The 12,637-nt window shown below is 40.7% G+C and overlaps 1 protein-coding gene across 3 annotated transcripts in view; it reads left to right on the top strand.

The window, feature by feature from the left end:
- Positions 1 to 12,637, top strand: part of LOC103183439 (protein EFR3 homolog A) — a 103,915-nt gene that overhangs the window by 52,151 nt on the left and 39,127 nt on the right. For all 3 annotated transcript variants that reach the window (XM_042346808.1, XM_042346807.1, XM_042346806.1), the window contains 3 exons: positions 9,128 to 9,206; positions 9,637 to 9,772; positions 11,401 to 11,547. In XM_042346808.1, coding sequence (XP_042202742.1) covers positions 9,128 to 9,206; positions 9,637 to 9,772; positions 11,401 to 11,547 — 362 coding nt within the window. The remainder of the gene's footprint in view (positions 1 to 9,127; positions 9,207 to 9,636; positions 9,773 to 11,400; positions 11,548 to 12,637) is intronic.

Here is a 12,637-nt window from a genome sequence, read left to right as displayed (position 1 = left end):
CTTGTAGAATTGTAACTTTTTTGTTCGTCCCAACCGGTGTCTTACAAACAGACAATACACCGTGGATATATCCAAAGTAAGATTTAATTGCAATTAAAAGAGCTGATTCAAAAACAGTCAAAAGTCTCCAAGTAGAGCACCTGACAGTCCAAAAAATGAGCTGCTGATGGTCAGTTAAAGCAGCCTTTTTATCCCCAAAAAGTGCTCAAGGTCGTAACACATCCAAAGGCAATTAAAAAAATATTATCAATCGTGTGGCTCCAACAACTATTTGAATGGTGACGTCAATCAATCCATATCTCTTAACAAGGTTAAATGTCGTCTACTAATTAGTCTCTATTCATGCTGATTATTATTCTTTTAAGAGTCAAGAAAATATAATTGGCATAGAGTATGTACCTGATTAATGCCGTTGTCTAAAGTACACAAGATATATTCTAAAGCTATCTAACAAGAATGTAACCTTTAAATTTATAACACAGAGTAAGAAATAATGAAGGAAGGGGGCCTAGGTTAGGGGATGATTCAGGGACGTTTGAGGCATAAGCTTATCTCCAGATGGTGTTTGTATCAGACAATGTCTTATTCATTTCAAGGTTTGCAGAAGTTACTGCTTCCCTGCTTCTGTGAAATGCCCAGATAAGGATGCAGCTGACATTGCCAAGTCTGCGTTTCCCAGGACTTGCTTTTTGTTCATCTAATAGTTGCTTAAAAGGTATAAAATTATTCCTAGTAATAAAAGATTTTTTCTACAATCTCACACTCGCTATACAGCAACTCATCTAATATTCACATTAGTAGATCAATAAACTGCTGTTAATTAAATCTCACATCTTTTTCATCTTTTGTTGTCAAGTTGATCGTGCCTGAGCCAGGACAGTGCAGTACTAGCTTCTACCATTTTCACATTAACTAGATGGGGTGTGGGATGGGAATGGATCTTGCATTGAGAAAACCTCTGTATTCTCCAATCTGCAACATTTTATTATGATTTTCTGCTACTTAAAGTTCTTAAGTTATTCTCTTTTGGAGGAGTGGATTTAAAACTGCTATTATGAATATTCACTAATAATACAATTTGTCTAAGGCCTCTTTCTCTTTCTCTCGTTTCAACATGTAACACATTCTGTAATTCACTCTGATATCTGGCAGAGATCTGAATTTCACAATGTAAATTTCATCCTTCCTATCTCCCCACTGGCTTGAGCACCCACTGCGGTTTGTAAAACACTTTTCGAGTTGCTCCCCTTACATGAAATACACCACATAAGTGCCAATTATCGATTTAAGAAATTGCAGATAGAAACTTGCATCTTGTGATTCTGTAGAGACCATCAGGAAGCTGTATTGTCTTGAAAATTGGGTAAAGGTACTGCCTGGTGCTTTAATAGGCCACGTAGAATGCAAATGTCCCAGTTTCAAACCTTGTCCTGCACTGAGTTAGCAGCCAGCATCTTGCTACGGGGTCTTTTCATTTAATTGGAGGTTAAGGAGCTAGAATCAACCACAACAACAAATTACACTTGTATAGTATCTTTCTTGTCGGGAGGAGGTCCCAAAGCGCACAAACAGTCAAGGATATGCACCGAATCAATCAGTGTTCCTACTCCAAATTGCTATTACTGAAGGTGTGCTTGCGTGAACAGGATCTGGCTTGGCTGCAATGCAAACTGCACTGCTGTTGTTAATTATACAAAAAATATATATTTTGTTGATTCACATATGAAGAATATCTGCTTAGTAAGGATGGCATCTAAGGCCATGTACCCAAGTACACCTTCAAATTCAACACCTTCAGGTGTGAAGAGGAGAAAAAAATAATTTTAATCAGGAAATCTGAGCAAACCTGTTGACATTTAAAATCTCAGGAGCTTCTTCAAATTTAAGGCATTGAAGCAACGTCGGTTGGAACTACTGCTTTAATCTTAAGGATGTTTGTTCATGTTGCGTCAAATGTAAACCCAGATGAAAGAGCTTTCTTAGTACATCCTGCACATCCTATTACAGTTCAAGCTGTGCTATGAAGTGCTAATTTATTTTATTTATAACAGGCACTGTATTTAATGAAAAAATAGCCATTATAGAATCAAACAGTTGGCACCTTTTCATAGTTAAATTTGTGGAAATGTATTGTGGTTTCATGACTTATTCAGTTGATTGTAACCTATTGGCAGTCTACTTGAATTGTAAACATACTTACAAAGATGTCCGTTTTATGTACATTTTGTTGAATGTCATTTTTAAAATGGGCCATTTTATAAATGAATGTAGCATTTTGTTTCTGAAAGATACTGATAAAGGTTTTTTGTTTAAAATGAATGGTGCTTGTTGGCATGCTTACGTTTAGTAAAGCTCATTGATGATATTTTTACGCTTGTATTTAAATACAAGTGGAATAGACAACTAAACTTATCTGCTTATTCTGTATTTACCATATTGAATATTGTATCCACAAATAATTGTTGATAAGTTTATGATTTTCTTAAATGTGGCAAGTGTTGAAGGGATGATCAAAATGTTGTAGTGCTTGGAAATAAACTAACATTGCTGAATATTAGCACTGAAATTAGGTGCAGATTCTTAGGAGTCCAACTTCAATGAATTGGTGTTCAATGCATCAGATTAATTGTATATTTTAGCTACAGTATAACAAAGTCCTCTGGATCCAATAGCTCAGAAGCCACTTTATAAATGAAGCATGAATAAATAGTTGCCTTCCGGTTTGTCAAGTAACCATGGTATCACTTCTGGTTTGTATTCACAGAAAGCATTGCTAACATTATTTCCCTGTTGTGCATGCTATGTGCAAAAAGTACCATTGATGTCACTTCCTTCGTGGAATGACTTTAGAAGCACTTCTTGCACACATGCACAGCATGTAGTAACATCAGTGACTGTTCCTCCATATATAATGTGCATTCACAGTGCACAGGAGGCAATATCAGTCACTCTTTCTGCGTAAGTCCACAATGTTCATTACTTACAATGTTCGTTATTCCAGCGCTTTGGGATGTCCTCCCAACGTGAACGGCGCTATACAAATGTAATTTGTTGTTGTTAGGCGAAAACCTCATAGAAGATGAGTGTCTTTAGTGCAGGAAGCTGGCTTTTCAGTGCTAGAAGTTGGAAGTTGAGTGTACACATGCTGCCAGTTATTGCTGGTCCATATAGGTGAGGCAGTGCTATTCCAGGCGACATTATAATGGTTTCCTTTCTATGTTCCATTGGGCTTTGTTTGTTTGTTTGTAGTTCCTAAGACAAAGGAAATCAGCTGAGTCTAGGTTATGAAGTCCATGAAAATTACTAAATTAAGAATTGCTGTATCAGCAAATGAAAACAGCCTAAATGCTATTTATTGTCTTTAAAAATAAATTAATAGTGGGATTAAACCTTTGTTTTATTTTGTTTTCTTTTTTTAAAAAAATCAGATGTGGTGACCAAGCTGGATGCACAAATGAATGCCAGTTTCTTGTTTTTTCCAATGTTTGTGTTTCAAGTCCCAAAAGTCAGGAGGAATAACTGCAACTTTGTCTTGTTTTTTTCTATCTGTGCCTTTATTCCACTTTTTTTTAAAAAAACCTTCCTTTTCTCCCAACAAATTAAACGCTCTGATCCTGAAGTATGTGGCAGTGCTATTATACACATACACACTGACAGATTCACTGTTTCACTACCTTTCCTCTCTTTGCTCTAGAAGCAAATTGATATAACTACACCAGTAAAATACATATACAAAAAATGCAGCATATTGTACAATCTAACACATAAAATATAATCACTTTTCAGAGTCATATGTTGTACATCTCAACCTAAATTCTTAATTTCATTGTGCGGGCATGGTCAGGCTGAGAAGAATGGCTTTTATTCCCTATTTCAATAAATTATTCTGCCTCGGAGCTTCCCCACAGAGCTACTGCTGTGAGGACCACAGAATTGTACAAAGCTTTGAAAAGTCAAGATTTTTTTTAAAAAAAGAGAGAATTGCAGAAATACAAATGACAACCTTTAAATCAATGTTCCAGTTCTGTGTGGGTGCATTTGCAGCTAATTTGTTTTATATGATTGGTAGGCAACATAGCCATCTGGGGATAAGACTGATTTTCTTCCTTGACTAACAGTGATTATAGGCAGCCAGTTTATCTTTATGAAATATTGTGTCTGAAAGTACTGTTCAGGGACATTTTTGTCCCTGTTGGATGTTTAATCCTGGCTAAGGTCTGCACTGAGTGCAGAAAGCCTGCATGTTGTCTCCAGTATCTGCCTTTCAACAAAGCATAAAAGGTGACCTACAGTGATGCAATTTTAGTACTGCACAATATACAGTGCAGTGCTCCAAAAATGAACATAGAAGCAATACACAGCATGCCTGTTGGGGGATTAATAAAAAGGAAACAAAGTCCTTTTTTTAAAACCGAAATACTTGCCCCAGCTATAAGAATAAGGTGTTCTTTCTTTTTTCCTTATTTTTCTTAATGAACCTTCGCTTGTGTGTTCTGGCAGTCTGCTGAAGAGTACCATACCACAGTTTGACATCAGAGGGAGTTATTTATCATACCGCCCCCTTTTCTTATTGGTCACAAGCCCAGGAATATATTTTCTGATGATGGGCCTGTAGGCCTGGCTGATAGGTATGTGCTGCAGATTTCACTGCACCATAGTCCATTAAATGACAGGACAATTCTGAGGTAGGTTGTTTTAATAATTCTCAATTCTATGTAATGTTTTTTCCCTGATTGGGAAAATAGGAAGTATTCTCTAATGCAGACAGATGTAATACAAATTATTTGCATCAATCATTGCTATCGGATTTTATATGCAGTACTGTGTGACAGACTTTTTAGTTCATTGATACTTACCCAGTAGTGAGAAATGGAGCGCGATCCAGTTTAGGGACACTGTTCAGGTATTGAAGAGGTAGATGCTGAATAAAGCTCCTGCTCTCTGCCACAGCAAAATGACTTAGCCAAACATCATAAAAACACCTGTTATTTGCCACAGTGTGACATTTTCGCATTTATAACACTAGCCAGAGGGCTGCCTGATCGGTAACAGTGTTATGCAGTGGGTTATTCACCAACCTAATTTCTCAGGATCCTCACAACAACAACAACAAAATTACATTTACAGAGCGCCTTTCACGTCGGGAGGACGTCCCAAAGCGCTGAACAGTCAGATGTCGGGACCTGAGCATGGGGGAGCGGTGGTGTAGGGGAGAGGGAAGGCAGATAGGTGGGAGGGAGACCAAAGGCACGGTTGAAGAGAAGGGTCTTGAAATCAGTCTTGAAGGATGCGAGGGGAGGAAGCGAGGCGAAGGGACCATGGGATGGAGTTCCAGAGTGTGGGGGAAGAGCGGCTGAAGAGAGGCTCCTGGCTAACAGACAGAGAGGAGATTTTTATGTTTTGAGCTAAGGTGTAAACAAGGGTTCCACAGGGTAACGGTCCACGTGCAACACGTCTCTTCCATGAACGAAAAACATACTGGCAAGATGGCCAAGACTTTTTAATGGTGTCCCTTACACATAATCCTCTCACCAACAACAAGATTACATTTATGTAGCGCCTTTCACATCAGGAGGACGCCCAAGGCGCTGCACAGTGTACAGCATTTCAGACCTGAGCTGGGGTCGGGAGGGGAAGGGTGACCAATGGCATGGTCGAAGAGGAGGGGTTTGAGGCGGGACTTGAAGGAGGCTAAGGAGGGGGCGAGGTGGAGTGATTGGGGGATGGAATTCCAGAGGTTGGGGGCAGAGTGGCTGAAGGCTCTCCCGCCAATGGTGGGGTGGGTGGGTCGGGGGACATGGAGCCGGCCAGAGCCGGCTGAGCAGAAGGAGTGGGCGGGTTGGTAGGGGGTTAGGGGGTCACAGAGATAGGGTGGGGCGAGACCATTGAGGACTTTGTATGTGAGGATCAGGAGTTTCAACGGGATCCTCTGAAGGATAGGGAGCCAATGGAGTCGGGCGAGAATGGGGGAGATGGGGTCACAGAGTTTGGTGCGGGAGAGGACACGGGCTGCAGAGTTCTGGATTATCTGCAGCCTGTGGAGGGAGGAGTTGGGAAGGCCGACAAGCAGGGCGTTTGCCTAATCGAGCCTTGAGGTGATGAAAGCATGAACAAGGTAGTGGCGGAGTCAAGCGATGTTACGGAGGTGAGGGAAGGCAGAGCGGGTCATGGCTTGGATGTGGGAAAGAAAAGACAGTTGAGGGTTGAACAAGACACCTAGGTTCCTGACTGACTTGGTGAGTTGCAGTGGGCAACCATGGAGGTTGATGTTGACAGAGCCTGAGGTGCTGAGGCACTGGCGCGAGTCAATCAGGAGGACCTCAGTCTTGTTCACATTCAACTGTAGGAAATTTGCCCTCATCCAGGACTTGATGTCCGACAGGCAGTCTGTCAGGACAGCAGTGGTCCTGGAGTTGAGGGTGGAGGCAGAAAGATAGAATTGGGTGTCATCCGCATACATGTGGAAGTTGACCCCATGTCTGTGAATGATGTCACCAAGGGGGAGCACATAGATATTAAAGAGGAGGGCCAAGGACAGAGCCCTGGGGAACGCCAGACGTGACAGTGCGGGGGCTGGAGGAGAAACCGTTAGAGGCAACGAAGTGGAGACGGTGAGAGAGATAGGAATCGAACCAGGCAAGGTCAGGTCTGCGAAGTTTAAGAAAGGAGGAGAGGCGGTGTATGAGGATGGAGTGGTCGACAGTGTCGAAGGCGGCAGAGAGGTCGAGGAGGACAAGGAGGCAGAGGAAGCCCTGAACACAGATGCTCAGAATGTCATTAGTGACTTTGACCAGGGCTGTTTCTGTGCTGTGGGCAGCGCGGAAGCCAGATTTGAGGGGTTCAAAGAGGGAATGGTGAGAGAGAAAGGAGCGGAGCTGCGACGCGACGACTTGTTCCAGGATCTTGGAGAGGAATGGGAGGTTAGAGATGGGGCGGTAGCTGAAGAGTAGGATGGGTCCAGGGAAGGTTGTTTCAGGATGGGGGTGATGACAGCTCTTGAAGATAGACGACACCATGCTGAAGGTAGATATCTGACAGATAACTGATGAGGAAACTCCGAGGCTTGAGGCAACAAATGCTGGAAGGGACACATTCAGTGCCTGGAATGTACCTTGATTGTTTGCAGAGTTCCTTGTACCTACCATCCACCTAGTGAGGGCGCTAACCCGTGCTTGTCGGATGTCAAATGACCAGCTGGTGACTATCCTCATGGTGGGGTGTGGAGTGATAAACAGAGTCTCCTGAAGCTCAAGTAGCTCCAAGGTAACATATTTGTCAATGGAATGTCAGAATCCAATCCACTTTCTGTAGATTATCTCAGTAATCTAGTACCTGAGCCGGACAGATCTGCAGTATTCCAGGGCACTGTTGATGACAGCACAGCCAGCCTGGCTCATTGGCAGGACTTGGAAAGGCAGATCAGTCAGTATGGGGCAGGGACTCTTCCCAGTAAACTCTCATTGACCCTGTAAGCCAAAGCCTTAATGGGTAGTGTGGTCTTTGCAGTAGGAAAGCTTGCCAGACAGTGTTTCAATGGAAAACCCCAGTGCACATTCTGGGGTCCCCAAGCCTTGGCTCTTGCCATCCTACATTTAATACTGTACTTTTCTGAATTAGTTAAGCAGGATGAGTCTCTCCGGGGAAAGATTGCACTCTTTCATTCCAATAAACATCTCTGGAATTACCATGTGCAAGTGGGATGCATGGAACCCTGTTTGGTTTGGATATTCTTAAGCATGGTGATGGGTATCCAAAATAAATAAACACAGCCAGTCATGCAACTGGCTTTGTGACTTAATCCTGTGTGCGGGAGTCATTTTGAGTTAAGTTAATCCGTTACCAAGGAAACGCCAGTGCTGCTTATTTCGTTATGGCTCCTGTGGTGTATTTCTGTTGAAGTTCTGAAAGTATATTCTGCCAGCAAAGCATTTTGTTCAGTAAATAGTCAAAACCCGCAATGAAAGGTTTCATGTCTCTGTTTTTAAAAAAAATTAATTTAAACTGCATACTGCACTAGGTGATGATAAAAGTATGATATGGTAATTTGGTTTCGCCTACAATCACTGCTGAATGTTTAAGACTATTCAAATAACCTTGAAGTAGAAATATTTGATAGCTGCTGTAATTTTCACTGAACTCTGCACTCGGGACATAAATTTGCAATTTCCCCAGATTCCTGATTCTGTTGAAGATAAGAAAATAGGATAGACTCCTTCAAAATGTAGTCACATCATGTAACTTGGTGTGACTGAGAAAAGACAAGGTGAATAGACCCATAATGTACTCTTGAACTCAAATGGGGTTACCCTCATATGTGGTTGTAACATAGATTGGCTGAAGTTAGCATGACAATTTAGCATGACTGTGGTCATGGATCATTTTCTAATGTTGTTGGATTGTTTTCTGGTGTTTTGGTGCAAGCTGCAGTGGTAAAAATTTAATATCCCAGTCTCATTGTAAATCATTGCTTTCATATGAATGCCAGTTTTTAAGTTATTTTGATTTTTTTTCCCACTTATAGTTGTAGTATTACTGTCCAGCATGCTTTACTGCAGCTCTGTTGCAAACTTAATATAAACAGTTGATATTAACATAAAAATCCTAAATTTAGTGAAGAAAAAAGTAGGTTTTTTTTTACTGTTTGCAAGTCCAAACTAAATTGTATTGCTCCTTTAAGTTTATACTCCTCAGAATTTTTCATAATAATAGCAATAATCCTTGCATTTCATACAGCGCCTCATTACATTGTCAATGTCTTGAAGGTTTTCACAGTACTCTACTGTAAAGTGTAGTATTTTAATGCAAATACAGCAGCTAATTTGCACACAACAGTTTCCCCAAAACAGTCATGAATGAATGATCAATTTTATCTGAAGGATTGGTGACCAATACCAATCCCCCAGATAAAATTAGTTAAATAGTGCCATGGGATCTTTAAAGTCCAGGTGAACAGGCTGACTGGTCCTTGTTTAACATTTCATTTGAAGGATGAAATATTCTGTGTCAATTCAGTGCTGGTACTGAGTGTCAGCCTAGACTCAGTCTGAAAGACCCATCGTGGGGCTACAAAGATTAATTGTTGGATATGTTATCAACTAATACTTTATTAAATTTCTTATGTTTCCAGGCATTTAGACAATCACCAGCTCTGGGAACCAAATGAATTTGCTGTTTCTTGCTTTAAAATCACAATGTATTCTATACAGGTAGGTGTATGCAACACGCATTTACCTTGGAAGGAATGTAATGAGATTGTATTTTTTTTTCTCCCTCTATCATGTGTCTTAAAATGATCTTTTTAGTGTTTCAGCACAACTACTGGATGCCCTTTTATTTTGCGGCAGCAGAGCATCTAAATAGAGCCAGTCTTATGACAATATAATTTTGAAAAATGATTCAATTGTTGGATAATATATTGGGGATTGTTCACAATTATTTCCGAGTTTATCTGTCTATGATGTGTTTTGCTGTCGTCATAAAGTTAGTGCCATTTTATTTTCAGTGAAGGGGAGACAGAGAAATTACCTGCTGTACATATGGTTATATTTATATTATAGATAAAATACACAGAGCATAAAGCTGTAATAGTTGTGCTGTGCAACATGGAAATGATATTTTGTTTTCTTCCATATTCAGGCTCAGCACTCTCACCATGTGATTCAGCAGATTCTTCGACATTTGGATAATCACAACAAGGACTCGCCTAGGGTCCGAGCCGGCATTGTACAGGTTCTTTTAGAGACTGTAGCAATAGCAGCAAAAGGCTCCGTAGGTACGAAGAACTGAAAGGGGTGAAAAATAGTGGTGGGATATCCAACAACCAATTCATTTAGCACTGAGGTTTTACTTCTCTATATTTGTTGACTTCCTTTTTTTTGGTGTATGTATGGGGCGCGGGGGGGGTGGGGCCTGCTCTTTTTTGGGAAATTGTTTGAATGTGTTGTTAGAGCCAACACTTGACCTCCCAAGTTTCTGCTTTAATTACATGATAGAAGCAATATTTGTTTTAAGCAATGGAAGGCAATAACAACAACAAAATTACATTCGTAAAGCTCCTTTCACGTCAGGAGGACATCCCAAAGCGCAGGACAGACAGATTTACGGACCCGAGCTGAGGGAAGCAGGAAGATTGAAAGCACGGTCGAAGAGGAGAGTCTTGAAGGTGGTGAGGGAAGGGGCGAGACGGAGGTACTGCGGGATGAAGTTCCAGAGGGTGGGTGCAGAGTGGCAGATGGCCCGCCCGCAAGCAAGCAAGCAAGCAAGGCGGGGGAAGTGAAGCAGGCCAGAGCCCGCTGAGCAGAGGGAGTGAACAGGATGGTAGGGGGTTAGAAGGTTGGAGTGGTAGGGCTTTGAATGTGCGGACCAGGATCTTGAACTGTATCCTCTGTGTGATGGGAAGCCAGTGGAGTTGGGCAAAAATGGGGGTGAATGGGTCGCGGATGCAGCCTGTGGAGGGAGGAGTTGGGGAGGCCAACAAGCAGTGAGTTTGCATAGTCGATGTAATACCAGTACCCTCTTGTGTGCACATTTAGTAATTGTGATGCCTTTATTTCATTAATTTGATTGGCATCAACCATCGTAAAGCATTCTCTTTAGCATCTGGTACAGGGCTAGCTACAGCATGTCTCTGTGTGCCAGTGTTTACATGCTTGGCCCTTCCTTGTCCACATGTCTATTCAGTCTGGGCTGAACCTCTCTTCCCATTTTATGACGAGACTTAACTTCCTATAAATACAAAAATTACTGTTAGAATTAATTCATGGCCCAACATTAATGGGGAATATATTATCATTATTGAATTCCAGGTTTGACATCTGGAAACTTTATGCCCCAGCTATGTGGCTACTTTAGTGGCAAATAAAGAGATGGAGCATTTCCACGTGGCCTCTATTTATTGCCTATCATTCTCAATTTATATATGTATCTGTACTTGACAGCCGTTCCTATGCAGGTGCCAAGATTCAGCTTTGCTCCCTGTTGTGTTGAGTGAAAGAATATGATTAGCTTGCCCCACCCTACCTTTGCAATCTCCTCCCACCCCTACTACTCTCTGGAACTTGAGTTCCTAAATGTGTTACATCCTTAAACGGCTCAGCTATATTTAGTCTCTTCCCTTTTCTGTAATTATGAATACATATAATATTCCATATAATTGCTGCTAGTGTTTACTGTTATCCAAAAAAATATAGTTTACAATTAACAAACCAGTGAAGCTACAAACACTTACAATTGCTGTTTTATGATTTCAGATTTTTGATTATTGAATAATTGGCATTTTGATATAACTGTAGAGCTTTTATATTTTTTCTCTCCTCCTCCCCACCCATAGCAAATTTCACAAACCTTCCTCTTAATGTTCAGACTGCAATACTCATTTTTAAAAGTGTGTTTTTAATGCAGGGCCAACTGTTTTGGAAGTTTTCAACACATTGTTGAAACATTTGCGCCTCAGCGTGGATTTTGAGTTGTCGAACAAACGTAGCTCTACAGGGACTTTGACAAACCACGATGAGAAGGTTGTACAGGATACTATTATCAAAACTATTGGTGAGTAACTCTTAATGATATTTCATAGTGCACATTAATAGCTTTTGATAGCCTTTAATTACATTCATATTGCTGTGAAGTTCAAGTACTATTGATCCTAGATTTAATGATATGAAATCTAAGTTCTTCTAGTCCAAATGGTTATTTTGTTCTGTGTTGGCCATTTTATGACTAAATATTTAATTTATTCTGCTAAATGATGGTTTGATTCGATTAATTAGGGCTTCTGATTATTGTTTTTAACCAATAAATATCGATAAAACACCACCGAAACAAAAAAAATTTAATTGATGTTCATCCAATAAACACCAGAAAAGGTTACTCAACTCCGAGTTGAGGTTGTCATTTGCTTGCTTGCTCTTGGCAGCGCCTTGGTGTGCCAACTGCACATGCATTACTCTTACTTACGAGTCTGGTAAAGCGTTTGCATGTGAAAGATTACTGAGGCACTGCGCATAACTGAGGCAGGCTCTCTCCCCTCTATGAGCACATGCGTTACAGTAACGAAAGCCCTGAAAAGCCCAATTTATAAACCCTCAAATTCCTAAAACAAGTAAACCCAGAAAAATGAAATGAATAAACACTGAAAAACAGAAGCCCTACATTAGTATAATTATTTGTAGAAAATAGCTGGGCAAGAGAAACTTACTTACTTATTGTGAGATTATGAACAATGCTATGGTGCTGAACATCACTATCTCATTACGTTTCATTTGTGCCCAAAATTGTGGTATTGTTAGAGTTGCCCCATGTTTCCTCTGTTAAAGAAAAATGCTAGATATATGTGTAGTAGTATGTTGGTATTTCTATGAAAATCGTATAAAAGGTGTTGCTCCAGACATATTTAAAAAAAATTGGAGCTTTAAGTAAACCATTGGGGTTGTGGATTGCATCTAATTGTGGATTCTGTCCAACTGGGGAGCAAACACTAGGCAAAAACAGAGCTCACTTTACTTGCGCTGTGGGCAAAACCTCCTGAGTTGACATTGTGCCTTTCAAGGTCATTTGTAAGGCAGCTGTCTAAAGCAGCCTGCGTGCTCTTATTGAGCCTCATAGTCACAGTTCAGGATAGACAACATTCGCTCCAGTA

The sequence above is a fragment of the Callorhinchus milii genome, unplaced genomic scaffold (assembly GCF_018977255.1).
Source record: "Callorhinchus milii isolate IMCB2004 unplaced genomic scaffold, IMCB_Cmil_1.0 Scaffold2, whole genome shotgun sequence".
Classification (NCBI taxonomy): domain Eukaryota; kingdom Metazoa; phylum Chordata; class Chondrichthyes; order Chimaeriformes; family Callorhinchidae; genus Callorhinchus; species Callorhinchus milii.
The sequence above is the reverse complement of the archived record's forward strand: the minus strand, read 5'-3'. Positions and strand labels throughout refer to the sequence as shown.